The following is a 15,300-nucleotide window of genomic DNA, read 5'->3' on the forward strand; positions in this document are numbered from 1 at the left end:
AACAATCCACCGTGGGATTGTGGTTGATCTGTACAAAAACAAAAGAACTGGCATTTGTTTACAACCATGCCACATGCATGATTATGACTATGCATGCTGTGTAGACATACATGCCACGTACCGCAGGAGAGGTAACACACTGAATTAGAGGCTGCTTTTAGTTACCAAACACTGACAACCCCCCCTAATTAAGAAGCTGGCCTAGACAGACACTCGGCTCCCTAAGCGTCCCGTCTTGTGAGCGTTTGTCTCTTTGTTGCTCCAAACAGTAGGAAGGAACTCGTCTGACATGCGTGAAGAAGCTGTCTGTTCAAGACTCTACATCTCCCTTTCCTCCCCCTTCTTTCCTTCTCTCCACATCACTACAGACGGACAGCAAAGGCTGGAACGGACAAAAGGCGTCATTTACCGAAGCGACAAGTAACAGTGAGTATCAGCACATCCTCCTTTTCCTTCTCCTCCTCTTCTTTGGGTCTCCATCGCTCCCTCCATCCCGCAGGTGGTTTTAGCCGCTGAGACGGCCTGGCGTTTAATCTCTGTGACTGGTCAATGGGCCTCAGACTGTCAGCTTAATCGACCGTGTGTCCTCGTGGGGAGCCTGTGAATTCAGGCTCATTCAAACAGGCTTACAGGGCCGCACACTGAAGCCCTCTGGGGAGTCCCCCCCCCCCCCTTGCCTTCCTGTCCAAAAAAAACAAAAACCATAGCCTTTCACTCAGGATTAACTCACAAGCAAACTGGATTGCAGATGTGCACACACACACACACACACACACACACACATATTCCTGTACACACGTGGACAAAAGGGTGAGCACACATATATATAAAGACACACACACACACACACATATTCCTGTACACACTTGGACAAAGCGGTGAGCACACACCATTATGTACACACACACATTTTATTTTTTTGCAAATTTTGCAATGTTATATTTCCATTGACACACATTCACTGAATAGATATTTATTACAAGAATCCACAATCACAACATTGTTCAAGCAGATTGAGCTTGAACAATGTTGTGAAGCCTTTTTAGGTTGTATTTTTGTCACTCAAGCCTAGTGGAGGCCTTTAGCAGGCCTGTCCTGCTCTGATATTCTGTATCCAGCTTATGTCTGGAGTCAAGAATGATTGGTGTTCTCCAGGTTTCTCATGTTAAAAAGTACACAACAGATTGGTATAACTAATCATTCTGACTTTATGCTTTGCCAGTAGTGGTTCAGACTTGATTTACAAAATCAAGATGAGAACAGCCTGAAATGATGCCTCACCATAGGTGCTTTAAGGATTATATACTTACTATGAGATCATTACCAGAAGAGCTAACATTTCAGAGGACTCATAGGTTAAAATCAAAAACTGATAAATAAGTGCAGCCAAGACAATTAATAGATCTAAATGCCAATGAAAGGATCTCAAAAACAATTGTAGAGCAGATAGTTAGCCAGTGCAGAGACTGAAACATTGCTACAGTGTGTGCTGTCACTCTGGTACCTGTCAACGACGTTAACATAACATAATGTTTTTGGTGAGGTAACAGATGCAGAAATACACACATCTGTAACCAGTGACATCCTCTATTTTTTTCAAATTCTGTCAAATTCCCTTGTGTATGTAATTTAAATACTTTGTATGAGAGGCAGCCTCCACCAATCACAGTAAAGAAATTCAATAAAGTTTGACTTACTGAATGCAATGCAGAAACACTTGGCTAAAGAATCATCCAATAAATTGCATACCCCCCCCCCCCCCCCCCCCCCCACACACACACTAATTTCTTGTTGGTATAAATGGTTGTAACCATGCTAGCATTAAGACAATTCTCTGCTAAGCTGTCATTGGCAAGATGAAGACAATAAGTAAATGTGTTCCGACCCTTCCATTCTTGGTTTACCATGTAAAGCACACACATTGTAGAAGAGCTCATTGTGTGTGTTGCAGTGTGCGGTTTCGCACTTTGGCCTGTGTGAGCTGTGGGGTACAGTGCTGCAACAGACAGGGTGGGTTAGACAGAAACGGGGGGGGTAGAAGAGAAAGAAGTAAAAGCAGAAAGAAGAAAGTCATTTTTCTCCCTTCTTTTCCCATGGGTATTGCAGCAGGGCTTTTCACTCAAGTTGCCACATTTCATTTCCTGCTGTGCATATTTGTGTGTTTGTGAATGTGTGTCCGTGCACCGTGTGCATGTGTGAACTATGTGAGGGTCTTGCTCCACAGTGGTGATTTATAGCGGTGGGCTCTGGCCCTATCTGTTTTCGATCAGTCTCATGCTTCGCTCTGGCTTCCCTCCAGCGCTCCCCTGGCCCACCGGACGCTGAGTCTGGGTGGGACCCCTCCAAACAGCCTGGAGCCAGCACCATAAGCACACACTCTCCCCTACGCCTTTATCCCCCCCCCATCACACAGCCTCACTGGTTTCCTCGTTGTTCTCTTCCCGCTCTAACTTCATGTACACAGTTTCACAATCTCTACACGACATCCTCGCACACAAACACACTTTGTCACTCATACTTAATCAGTCTCACTGTCTCTGCTCTTGTCTCTCGCTGTTCTGTCTCTTGTTGTCACGATCTTGCTCACCGTCAACCGACACCAGCTTCAAGCAGTCAATCACACAAATATGCAAACATCCTCACCGGCACGCTCGCACTCTTCGGCAGACAATCACGCACACTCACATGGACTGCATTCACTATCCCATCCCAGCTGCCGCAGTATTCTTTGTCCACAGCTGATGTCATGTTGGCTAACACCTTCCATTTTTTTTCATGATAGATTCAGAATGCACAAGCCTGCGAGTTTTACTTGCGTAAATTCAAATTAAAGTTGTCATCATGATTGGGAGGGGGAAGAAAAAATCCTAGCAGTTGTGTCATTGCTGGCACGAATCAGTTTGTTGTAGTATGAGTAATACGTCCTGGATTTCATTGCTGTTTCCTTCATTTTCTCTGCTCTCCTGGATGTAAACCTTATTGTTCATGATGAGAAATACTGTCTGTAGGTTCCCATAGACCTTAGACCAAGTGCATGAAGGACTCCGTCTATCCATTGATGTTAATGGCTACGCAGCCAGGAAGTGGATAGTCATGCACTTTCTCACAGCTGTTGGGCGGTTGGTCCGTATGCAAATGAAAACTACCACACACAGATGTACAGTATGCGCCAATACACACAGCTGGTCTTCCTTTCTCTGGTGACCTTGGATGGGCTTCTGAGTCCCCGCATGGTTTCCACATTCCCACCTCCTCTTCCATAAGGACTAGCTTGTATACCTTACTCTATCTTCACCTCTTCCCTTTCAATGCAGCCACAAAGTGACCATTTCCCATTCATGAAGTCATACCCGCACTGTTGATATCGGAAGGTGCTTTGTTTGTGCCTGTGTGATTCTGTTTGAAAGTGAGGAAGAAATGGGAAGTGTCCGTTCTCAGAGGACACTTTGATAATGCTTAGTTTTATGTGGTATGGCACATACCACATAAAACTGTCATCTCCGTTTGGTAATGGAATGCTAGTTTGGGAGCCAACACACTTGCTTATGCACACACAGATGCAAGCGCATACACTGGCCTTTCCCCCCCTGTATTTGCTCTTTTCCATTTTTACCTTTTATTGATTTTATAAAAACCTCAAAACATTTTCCATCTATTCAGCCTCTATCTGCTCTTCCAAAATATCTCATCATCTGCCCTTTTTTTCATTCATCCAAACCTTAATATGTATCTCCTTTTCCTTCTCCCATAATCTTTGCTACGTCTCCCTTGATCCCTCCAGCCCCAAAGGGTCTGCTCCACCTGAGTCCTGATGTCTACCAGGAGATGGAGGCCAGCAGGAAGCAGGGCGGAAGCACTTCAGGCCCTGGTGGCAGCAACTACTTGACATCCAAAGACGTGGGCGCCTGCTCGGCCCAGTTACCCCAAGGACACCCTCCATACTACAGTGGCTCAGCTTCCTCAACTAGCCCAACAGCTACCATGGCCAGGGAGCTGCTTCTCAATGGTCAGTCACCTACAGCCGATGCGTCCCTGCCCATGAAGGGAAAGAGCCCGACCGTGGCCTGTGGTGTATCAGTGCAGCCTGCACAGCAGTTGGACTATCTGGCTCGCATCCAGGGCTTCCAGGTGAGATGCAAAGACGTGATGACACTAATTAATGGGTGGTGGTCTCAAAGGGTATAGAGTTGGAAATGCCAGTATCACTCAAAGTCGTACTGTTTTGGCCGTTTTTCTTACACTTAGACCAAGAAGCAGCGAGGCAAGTGAAATTAATTGTTTGATATTAATTAAAACTAATTCCGTTACCATAGTGGAACGATTTTTCTGTGAGAGTACATTTTTGTGTTTTGCACTATATTGGTCTTTTGTTCCTTAGGATTAAAAGCCCAGTTAAAGATCCCTCCCTGCTGTTCCTGTCATTATGCAGTTGACTAAAACCCACTATTTAGATTGTGGAACATAAGCTTGTATTTAATTTGCTCTCCCGTCATTTAGCTCTTAATGTCATCATTTAAAGTCGGTGGAATCGGGCCCTCTGCTGTACAGTTCTACAGTCTGCACACATGCTTCAGCTGCAGCACAAATGTTGGCGTGACCATGCATAAATAAAACATCCTCCGCACACAAGCACACCGCCGATATGAGAAGCATGATTTTGTAAGGAAACGTATCTAGGTTGACATTGCATATTAATGAAGAAGGGAGGCGTGAGAGAGGCGATCTTATGGAACGATTGGACTCGTGAAGTAGGGAGTGAGTCGTACATGTTGATAACACACTATCCGTCTTCTGTTTCTCGCTGTGGACGTTATTGGCAGGCTATGAAATTAGAGCTGGAACTAAACCTCACAAGTGCTTCTGTCATTACCTGTCTGGACACACACGGAACAGAAACACACACTTGCTGTTAGCAGGCTGTGTGTGTGTGTGAGAGTGAGAAACGGAGGACTAGCCCATGTCTGTTTTAATCAGTTCCGGACGATCTACGGTACATACCATCCCACTGATACTAGCGCCTGTTCGTTTTAGCTGCAGATGCTTTTTATCATTTTAAGAGAAAACATTTTATTTTAACCTGCTGAGGGTTCCTTTGAAAGGCCTTTGTTATTGCTGTTAGCCTTCCTGTGTGTGTAACCTGAGAGAGTTCTGCAGCCTGGCCAAGCCCAAACACAGATATGCACACACAGCAGGTTCCGTTTAGGGGGAAAGGAAAAGTTGGGCCTAGGTGGAGAAAAGTCTTTCTCATTCTCTAAAAACAATATCACATATAATAATATACACATAGATCTATCTCTATAATATAAGATAGGTGCTCAAGATGTTGAGAAATGATGTGTATCTTTGTTTTTACATGCATCAATCGGTATGCACTCAAGTATCAATCACAGGTTTTGAAGCAGCGGCATCAGGCTTGAATCGAGACTTCCCGACAATGTGGGTACGAGTGAGCATCTGTTTCATGTGTGCGTGTAATGAGAACATTTTCATTTTGTTGTCTATAGAGTCGTGTTATGCAGACCTTTTAAGGATTATGTATACTCATGTGTATTTGTGGGATAAACCAAGACATATTAAAAATGGATTTTACAAGAAAAGAAATGCCCTTGACTGCTTTTCCATTGCCTACGTAATACACTGTTTTGTGTCAAACTGTTTTTCCATTTTCCACACTCCACAACATGTAAGATTCTCTGCTAGTAATTATTATTTTTTAAGTAATTTGATAATAATCTCCTTGTCTGATTAGTAACTTTGTTTTGGTCATTTCATTTTGTGACGCAAGTGAGGGGATTACAGCGACGAGCCAACACTGGATTAAAGCAACTAAGTAAAGCGCTGCGGACATTCTCTTAGTGTCTGTTTCATCCATCCAGCCTCACAAAGGCCTGAGCCTACCTGCTAAGCCCTTTTGATTTGATTGGAAAATAGCCTCTGGTGAAGGCTCCAACTGGATAAGCAACAGTGTGTTGTACTCATGCCAGTTTTGAGCAAGGATGCTGGCACTTACTCCTGTGTGTGTGTATTTCCTATTAATTTGGCTGGTGTGTTGTTGGCACAGCGGGTATGAGCGCTGGAAGTAGGGCAGAAACAAAGAAGCAGGGGGTAATGGACAACACATGGACCAGGGATAAACCAATGAGTAAGAGCCATGTATGAGATTCTCCCTCTTTTACTTTGTTCCCATCTCTCTCTCTCTCTCTCTCTCTCCTTCTCTCTGCTATCTTTAATCACCTCTTTCACATCAGCCTCATTTCCTCTGTTCTCATTTCTTCTGTTTTATTAATTTCTTTCCCCGCTTATACATTTTGAAGTAGTTGAAGGGTTTGATCCCAGCGTTGCACTCACCAGCTGCCTGTTACCTCACCTCAATGTGAGCAGGAACATAAGGGATTGATGGAAATCTGTTTTTTTTTCTTTGTCTTTTTAAGCATTGCACACCTGCACTGAGACAAATCTACTATATCAGAGTGGATTTAGTCATTCCTTCACACCAGTATACAACAATTCTTTTTTTTAACACTGGCGTATTTATCAGAACGCCTCTGTTTGTTCAGGTCTGAATATAGAGGCAGAAGCGGAGTTATTTAGTGGATGAGAGGGGAAGAGAGAAAGGAAGTGTGAATGAATGACTTCAGGGTGTTTTTGTTGGAGTGTGTGCCAGTACTATTTGATGCACACTACTGGGTTATGGATAGTCATAAGACATTGACAGCAGTGAAAGTGGAGCATGTGTATTGTCTCCCTAGCAACATCAGTAGCCAGTGGTGGCCATTTGTGCAGCCTGGCCTCATTGAGCCGGTTGTACATATTCATGTTTCATGGTTCAGCTTTTCTTTGTGGGAAGAAGAAGAATGTGTAATTTCATTGTCGCTTTAAATTCGGTCCACTACGTTTAATGGTCGTGTGCATGGTAAAGAGTTCAACCAGACTGGGGAGCATTCACGGCCTGCATAAAACATAACCAGACTAGAAAAGCAGTCGGAGAGCGCAAACCTCCGCCAAGCCGCTCATTCCTCTCGTAATTGGATTTACAGCAGAAATGATTTTTATTTTATTTACATTTTTAAATTCACTGACTATAAAACATACAATAGCAATTGAATTCACACTGACATCATTAGTGCAGTAGTTATGTTATTAAAAAATATATTTTTGTATCCAGACAGGTATCTGGATCACTCTCAAAATTTAAAGGGATCCAAATTATACCAAGACCCATCTTCAGATTTTTTTTCATCAAGATCTATGCAGCAGTTTTTTCCTAATCCTGCTAACAGTCAAACAAACAAACCCCATCAAAGACACATCCTGCTTGGCGGAGGAAATTATTCATATGATTTGACAATAAATGCATTTAAAATTTTCAAAACATGAGTGCTTGATCCTCTCGTCTGTGAGTCATTAAAGTTGAACCAAAAAACGTGGGGCTAGATGTCGTGAGTGACGCAGGATATTGCTAAAATTGTTAATATCCTTTTTCAAATGGCCATCGAAGATCGCCGTACACTTACGACATCGCAGGCTGTGTCTGGTAGAGTTGAACGGTATCTACTCTATCCATCAGCTCTGACCACCTGCTAAATCCAGATGCAATAGCACAGCAGAGATAACGAATGGCTGAGTTACGTTGTCTACCCATGGCTGACTTAACTTGGGAGGCGGACTGACAGGAAAGGGAGGGCCCACACTCTTTTCTGTTGGAAACCCCATGTCAATGAAAACACGATCCTTGGCGGGTGTCTGGTGTTGAAATCCATTTAGTACAGTTCCCAGGATTTCCCACACTTTCACATTGTTTGTTCTTCTCTCTCGCCGCTTCCTTCTTGGTCTGTGTAGAAAAGCTCTGTCAGATGGTGACGACTACACCTTGTACCACTCCTACCGGTTTCTACCCCCCCCCCCCCCCTCCCCTTCCCTTTTGTTCAAAGATTCTTTAACAGTTTGTGTCCTCCTTCTTCGTCATCATCTAATTCCTCTACTCTCTGTTTACGCTGGGATTTGAATTAGAAAATTCATTTTGGGATGGCTAATCCCACCACGTTTGATTTCTGCGGCGGGATGATGGCTTCCAGCTGGGCTCTGTGGCATATTTGTGTGAAGAGCAATCTCCAAAACAAGTTCTGTCAGTGGGATAAATCAGAGCGTAAATGCTTTGCTGGCTTGGTACATGGTCTCTCTGCGTGCATGGTGGCCCATGGTGTGTGTGTCGGAGCACATGCCTGTGCCTTTGTGTGTTTGGCAAAAATGAGTGATGATGTTTTTACAACACAATCAAGCCCATTTGAAAACACTTGAATCAAATTCCCTTGAATGCTGAAACAGCGTCATGCAAATTTTAAATTGAAGCATAGCTTTTTTCTTCTTAACTTGCTTTTGTTCTTATTTTGTCATAATATTGATCACTTCATTGATCCACTGGAGAGTGGATAGTGTGGCAGCGTCGCCCCAGCCCCAGTGTTGGAATGATATTCTGTTTGTAATCCAAACGGTCCTTTTCATTATCTGCTCAACATCTGTTGTTGTAGAAATGTCTTAACCGGTTTTCTCCAAAAGTAAATAAATCCACCTAGTCTGGAAAACTTCTCAGGAAAAACAAGACAGAGACATCACTGATCCTCCTTTTTTATGTGAAGCTGTGGTTAGTTTGATGGCTGTAGTCTGATTTGTTTTTATGGGAGTGATACCAATGTTCTCATCTTATTCTAGACGTGAAAACAAATGAGCTTTTTTCATCTTTTGTGGAAGATTTTCATTAAATTGCACTTAAGCACTTGAAAGATTTTACATAGAAAAAGACAGAAGAGCAGGTGAATCAGGAAATGACTTTGGAAATATGAGTCACAAATCCTTCTCTTACCTACAGTATAAACATTTACTCGTCTTTCGCTATCCTTGGAGAAAGAAGTGCTTCATAATATCAGTAATGTTTGAAGTATCAACTTCACATTGTTAGAAAACGCCCAGACCTTTCAACCATTTCACAATCGCATGAAACAATTTTAAGAGAAATTATTTAGCCTGGTTTGCCGCCAGTTTATAATAAACATACTACACTAAAATTCGGACTCCATCATTTTGCTTTTAATCTGTAAAGCATATCCTTGTTTTCTTTTTTCTTGTTTTAATTTCCTAACACTAGAATCCATTTAGTTTTATGAATTAGTTCATTCGTATCTTTTGTTAGAATTTGGATCTTCTTTTGTCTAAGTTGCCTAAACCTTTTGGCATTAGAAGTGAAACGTGTATTATCGTGTGCTGTAAACCCCACCGACCCCTGAGGTTTCCACTGAAGTGGTTCAATGTGGATCTTTAATTGCTTCCCAACACTAATAGTGTTGCTCAAATGGGGAGGGCCTGTTTATTTTAGTGAAGTGGAAGTTTTTTCTGTACTTGGTAACTGACCACAGCTTGTGCCAAGATTAGTCTGGAATGTTGCCTGCATGTGTTTCGTCTGCGTTTTTTGTTCTCTTTTGGATTATTGTTATGCATATGAATATGTTGGCACTTTTGTGTGAGCACGTCTGCATGATTGCTGCAATTGGAATTGTGTTTTCAGTTTGTGCATGTTTGTGGTTGTTCAACTGAAGAGGAGCTGTCCAGCTTTAGATGTCAGAGGTCGTTCCACATTAGTGCTGGCAATCAATCGCAGGCTTTGCATAACCCTCCTGCTTCTTTGTCTCTGAAGGAAGTGGATTAGAGACTGTTTTCTGAGTTGGGACCTGGGATGATTAGCCTGGCCTGTTTAGAATGCATGCGCTCACAGATGCATACAAACATGCCCTCAAAATGGACAGCCTGAATGGCTGAATGGACATTTTGTCTTTAAGATGCTCGTTATTTCACTTTCTGCCAAGTTATTGCAAAACACGGATTCTCCGTTGATGCTTTTGTAGCGGGCAACCTTCTGTCTGCTGGAGTCATTTGAAATTCCCCACTGTAATCAGAAACTTGTACCATTTTATACATATTTCAAAACATTTATTTGGTCATGTCAGGTCACAAAATGGCTTGTATTATATTGAATAACCTATTTATTGAAATAAATTATTTCATTGTTACACAAGCTTTTAGTGTGACAGACTTCCTCATCTTCAAAGACACCATCCCAATGATGTGTTTCAGCAACTGAACATGGATGATTGAATGGGCATACCGTCCGTGTCCATATATCTCCTACTGGACGGCACAAGCGAAGGGCCTCATCCTCCACTGAAGTCCTGACCACTAGCAGTAGATGAACCAAACAAAAGGCCTGCCAAATAGACCACATGATTACAGCACAGTCTCCCAACCGCAGGCCCAAAGAAACCAGCATATCCATCAGTCACGAATAAAAACGGTTGCAATGATTCTTGTTTTAATGTTAACACTTAAAAGCGCCCAGTACTGTTCTCCTGGTTATGGGAGCAGCTGTATTTCCTTCTTGTGTACATTTATGAACTTAATGTTACCAAATTATTATTTTTTATCTTCTGTCCTTCTCTCTCGTTAATGTCTGCAGAATTTATTAGAGATACGCTTGTCAGCGAGGGCTTTTACCACATCTCGCTTTACTACATTCATCATTCATACACATAACAGATAGCATTCCACAATTTATGGCTACTCCATCAGGTGTGTATACGTGTATGTGCACAGCGATGAGTCTGTGTCTACTCATGTCCTCTGCATAACAGCACATATCTCTGCATGTTCATCTGTGTTTAACATGTGTCATAATGGGTCTGCATCCTAATGAGCTTCTGGATGGCTTGAGAGTCCGTAAAGGTTACCACATATGCTAAATTATTCAGAAAGACAAGCACACAAACCCATTCTGGAAGCTTTTAGTCACAGCTCATTGTCACTTGTGTTTCTGTGCATGTACGTGCATGCGTACAAGTGCAGCATGCATACTGAAAAAAAACACAATAGACTTCATCAGATTAAACTTGGACCCAATCAGGAGAATACGCGCTTGTATTGTGATGTGCATTTTCTGTTGATTAGAAGAATGTAATAACTTCACTGTCCTCAGCCAACAAAAATATACACAGAAAAAACCAACACCCACACTACATTTTACAGATGCTGACGTCAAACTGTTTTCAACTCATCCTGTAATTTTAGATATTTTATCGAAAGGATTTGTGTATCCGAGTTACAGTAGTCGCTGTTATTCGTTTCACTCATCATAGATCAGAAACTGAGGCACAGGCATTTTTTTATGGCAGATTTGAAACGCATTTATACTGACGTAGCAAAATGTTTTATTCTCAGAATGTTATTCCTCCACACAGTACTTCCAGTAATTCCTGCCACTGTCCTGGACATAATCTGGTCAGGAGAGCACATGTACATGTACACACACATTGTATAAGTGAGAGACAGTGAGAAGTAGGGCAGACAAGCAGGCGGGTATTGCTGAAGCAGGTTGGACCAGACTCTCCCAGCGGAGCGTCGTGTTATAACAGTCCTGATTGCAGGGCATTTAAGAATGCCTGCAGAGTTAACCTCTCAATGATGAGGGGTCACAAGTGATGTCATCATCACCTCCTCAAATGCCCCCCCCCCCTCCAATTGCTCATGCATGTTTTTGCAATCGTTTCCCTCAATTGTGATCTCGTTATGGTGTAGGGAAATTCTCTTGCGTTGGCAATCAGACTTGAAAGATTTCAAGTCAACGGTGTGCCATGGGCCAAACGCAAATGCTTCTGCTGACTTGGTGATCTTCTTCTTCTGGTGATTGGTGAAAAGTCTGGGGTAACTAATGTTTCCTTCCTCTGCTCTCTCTTTCAGGTGCAGTACAGTGACGCACAAAGTGGTAAAGATTTTGTCACCTATCTGACACTTTCCCCTGTGCAAATGACTTTCCACGGCACCGGAAGCACCCTCCAAGCCAGCCATGACCAGGTGTGTGGGAGGATCGGGGTGTGTGTGTGCCGGTTCTATAAATGTGAAGGGAGAGTGAGTGTCTGACTTTTGTTAAAGGTACGATGACCCTCAGAAAGTGGGCTTACGATGATCTGATGTCAGTCAGCTGGTTTTAGCAATGCGAGCAGGTATCATTACACGTAGAAGTGATTGTGGGTGGTTCATCTATTATTTTCTATTCAATAGAGACCAACCAGTACTGGCAGTATTAATATTGTAATATATTGTCATATGAATTGATTTTAATATTAAATGTATAAATAGAATAAATACTTTGTAATATGAGATGTCTGCTAAGATACATCTGGTTAAATACAGTTTACATTCGAGCAATGAAGCTCAATGATGACGCTCTGCAATTATTATACAGTAAACAGCAACGTTTTGACCAACATCATGATGGGGGGGACACTGTCAGGAAGACACTCCTAATGGGGGTCCACTTACACTGGGTTCGGTGAAGTGTAGCGTATCATGTAGTGCTCTGTATATAGGGCAAAGCCTCGGCTCATGCTTTTAATATTGAACAGCAGGACAGCAGAGGCACCTGTGCTAATAATAACTCCTCAACAAGCTTCCTGTCCGCCTGGTCCACCTGCATACAGTTCTGTAGGATTCTAATATCAGAAAGAGAAGCTCCACAGCTTGTGGCGTTACCCGCCTCTCTCCCTCGCTCGCTAGTTTTCTGACTCCCTCGCTCTCTCTCACATGCTTCTCTGTTTTCAGATGGAGGTTCTTTGTCTTGTGTTGCCCAAGCAGAAAACCAGTTGCTTACATTCTATCATTTAAACATAGGAAGCCCTTTTATTCAGCATTCTTCAAAGCTTTAATAAAGGGCCGACCCGGACCCTGAATGGGCCAGCTGACGGGGGGCTAGTGCCGCCACTGCTAACTGAGAGCCAAGCCAATATAGGCCGGGCAGGTCTTGTACTCGGGACCTGTTGTTGCCAGGAGCACTGGGGCATGACCGACTGTTAGAGAAGGCCTCTCTTCTTCTCCTCTCAGTACAGTGAGGAGTTTGACCACAAAGGGAGCACCTAACAATAAGGGGTCACCATCAGCAGCCCTCAAAGCGCAACGCTCTTTGAACAAAGTAAGACTGAAGGCATCCTGCCTTTGTTTTTTGGGGGTTGTGCACGGACTCTGGCAGCTGTGAGATGGGCCTGTTCTTGTGAGCAAGGCAAAAAAATAAACATAGTTCTGACAGAATCTCAGGCATCCTGTTGCACGTTGTTTATTTATTCTTGCGGTTTTGTCTTTATTTGGAAACAGGAGAAAGTCTTAACCAAACACTGATTTTGAGTCGTTGATTAAGTGCCAGGAATATATTTCAATTCGGTTGAATTAAAAATAAAAATGGCAGATTTTTTTTTTTTATTATTTTCTCCAGATTGTCCGGTTTCCTCCCACCTCCAAAAACATGCAATTTAGGTGAATTGGTTACTCCAAATTGTCCGTAATGTACGAGTGCTTACGTGAATGATTGTCTGTCTTTGTGTGGCCCTGTGAGATGCGCTGGCGACGTGTCTGAGATGTACCCTGCCTCTCGCCCATAGCAAGCTGGGAAAGGCTCCAGGAATTTATGTGACCCGCAAATATATATATATATATATACATGTATATGTGTATTTCATACCAGCAGGGTCTGTGTGAAAAAGCATTTGTCCCCTAAGAATCTAAATCCTAAAACATCCAAACTGCATTCAGAACTGGTTGCATTTAGACTGGACACACCCAGCCCTGATTGCTACCAGCCCTGTTCAATAAAATCATCACTTCAATAGTCCAAGCATGAAGTTGGCTAGTAGATCCTTCCATTTGCACACCATATCAAAATGGGAAAAAGGTGATTGAAATACATCAGTCTGGGAAGCATTACAAAGCTATTTCTAAGACTGTGTTATCCACAATGAAAGAACGTTGCCTTCAAATGAAGAAGACTTGGAACACCATTGATCCTCCCAGACTGTTCTGGCATTCCAAAAATCTTCCAAATTACCGGTACTCAAAGTGAGTAGATCTTATGTTTTGGATTGCTTTGTTCAGGAGCCGAGTACATTCTCACACCGGTGATTAAGGTATTGTAGAACCATTTGGCCATATTATATTAAGTTGCCATTTAAAACTTGCATTTTCGCATCATGAATGTTGTTTGTAAATGAATGACCCAACATTCAGTATGACCTGAGTGTGGACACGCACACACACACACACACACACACACACCAAACAACTCCAGAGGAGGTCTAATATTTTTTCACAGCGCACAGCAAACGCTATTTGTTCGACCCCTTGAATTTGCATATCGTTAACTGACTGAGTCCAGTGTGATAATTGGAAGAGAGAGTTGATTAGCCATTAAAAGTAAAGCGTTGATGATCTGACCTTAACATTTCGGTATAGCTTTCTGTTGCACAGTAAACGCTAATGATTGAGAGCAGATGTGTTGTCATTGCAATTTTTTACAATGGTCTGCTCTTTATCAACAAGTGCAAACACACACACACACACACACACACACAGGAGCAGCATAATCCTTGGCCTTGTGTAGACATTCCTGGAGGGCCTGTATGTGTGAGAGGTATACAGCTGAGTGCTCTCTTTGACCTTAAGTGCCATCTACTTTGTGCCATCTGCCAAACACATGTTAGCCCATAGACCAAACATGTTTGTCAACATCGTCCGCATATTGAAGTCTAAGGCTGTCTTCATGCTATGTGGCTCAAGCGACCCAATGTCTTTTTTCTCTAATGTAGAAGGAAAGATTCTCTTAAGATCAGATTTTCTCAGATGGACTTTGGACTCTTTCGAATGTGGAAGTAGATCAGAATCAGATATGTGCATTTGTGTCCGTCATTCAAGCAGACACATTGGATTTTCTCATTTTTTTGATGTGAGATTGTAAATTGTTTGTATGCACGTAAAACCTCAGTTTCCAGATTCAGCGGCAGGTTTTATTTTTGCCCTGTTTGATGCACCTCTGGACTTGCAGGTTAGTCCATGTCCACAGGCTCTGTCTTGCAGCCTATTCAAGACTCTCAAGGTCATATGGTTTTTGCATATTAGAATCTATACGCTTAATTGATCTGTGAATTACAACGCCAAATCGAGGGCCATTTCGCTGGGGTTTAGTTAGGTTACATGCTTTTTAGACAGGCGGATTTCTGTGTTTGTTCTGCAGACCTGAAGTAACTCTGTGGCAGTCCCTCTGTGGCGGCAGTGGGACACCAGGGGGGCCGAGCCCCACCAAGCTGTGTGTGAGGTGTCGCTGGTCCAACATGAACGGTCTACAATCGAAGATGACAGGGTGACTGTTGTCTGCCACTGGACGCAGTGCATGTGTGAGTGTGTTAGTTGGCAGCAGTGGGGTGGGGGGGTTACTTT

At 42.8% G+C, this 15,300-nt stretch overlaps 1 protein-coding gene across 1 annotated transcript in view; it reads left to right on the forward strand.

Moving 5' to 3' along the window:
• The window catches only part of LOC137913813 (double-stranded RNA-binding protein Staufen homolog 2-like), a 55,175-nt gene that overhangs the window by 23,032 nt on the left and 16,843 nt on the right, over positions 1 to 15,300 (forward strand). The window contains exons 10-12 of the mRNA XM_068757448.1: positions 369 to 426; positions 3,782 to 4,128; positions 11,782 to 11,895. Coding sequence (XP_068613549.1) covers positions 369 to 426; positions 3,782 to 4,128; positions 11,782 to 11,895 — 519 coding nt within the window. The remainder of the gene's footprint in view (positions 1 to 368; positions 427 to 3,781; positions 4,129 to 11,781; positions 11,896 to 15,300) is intronic.

Source organism: Brachionichthys hirsutus, unplaced genomic scaffold (genome assembly GCF_040956055.1).
Source record: "Brachionichthys hirsutus isolate HB-005 unplaced genomic scaffold, CSIRO-AGI_Bhir_v1 contig_440, whole genome shotgun sequence".
Classification (NCBI taxonomy): Eukaryota; Metazoa; Chordata; class Actinopteri; order Lophiiformes; family Brachionichthyidae; genus Brachionichthys; species Brachionichthys hirsutus.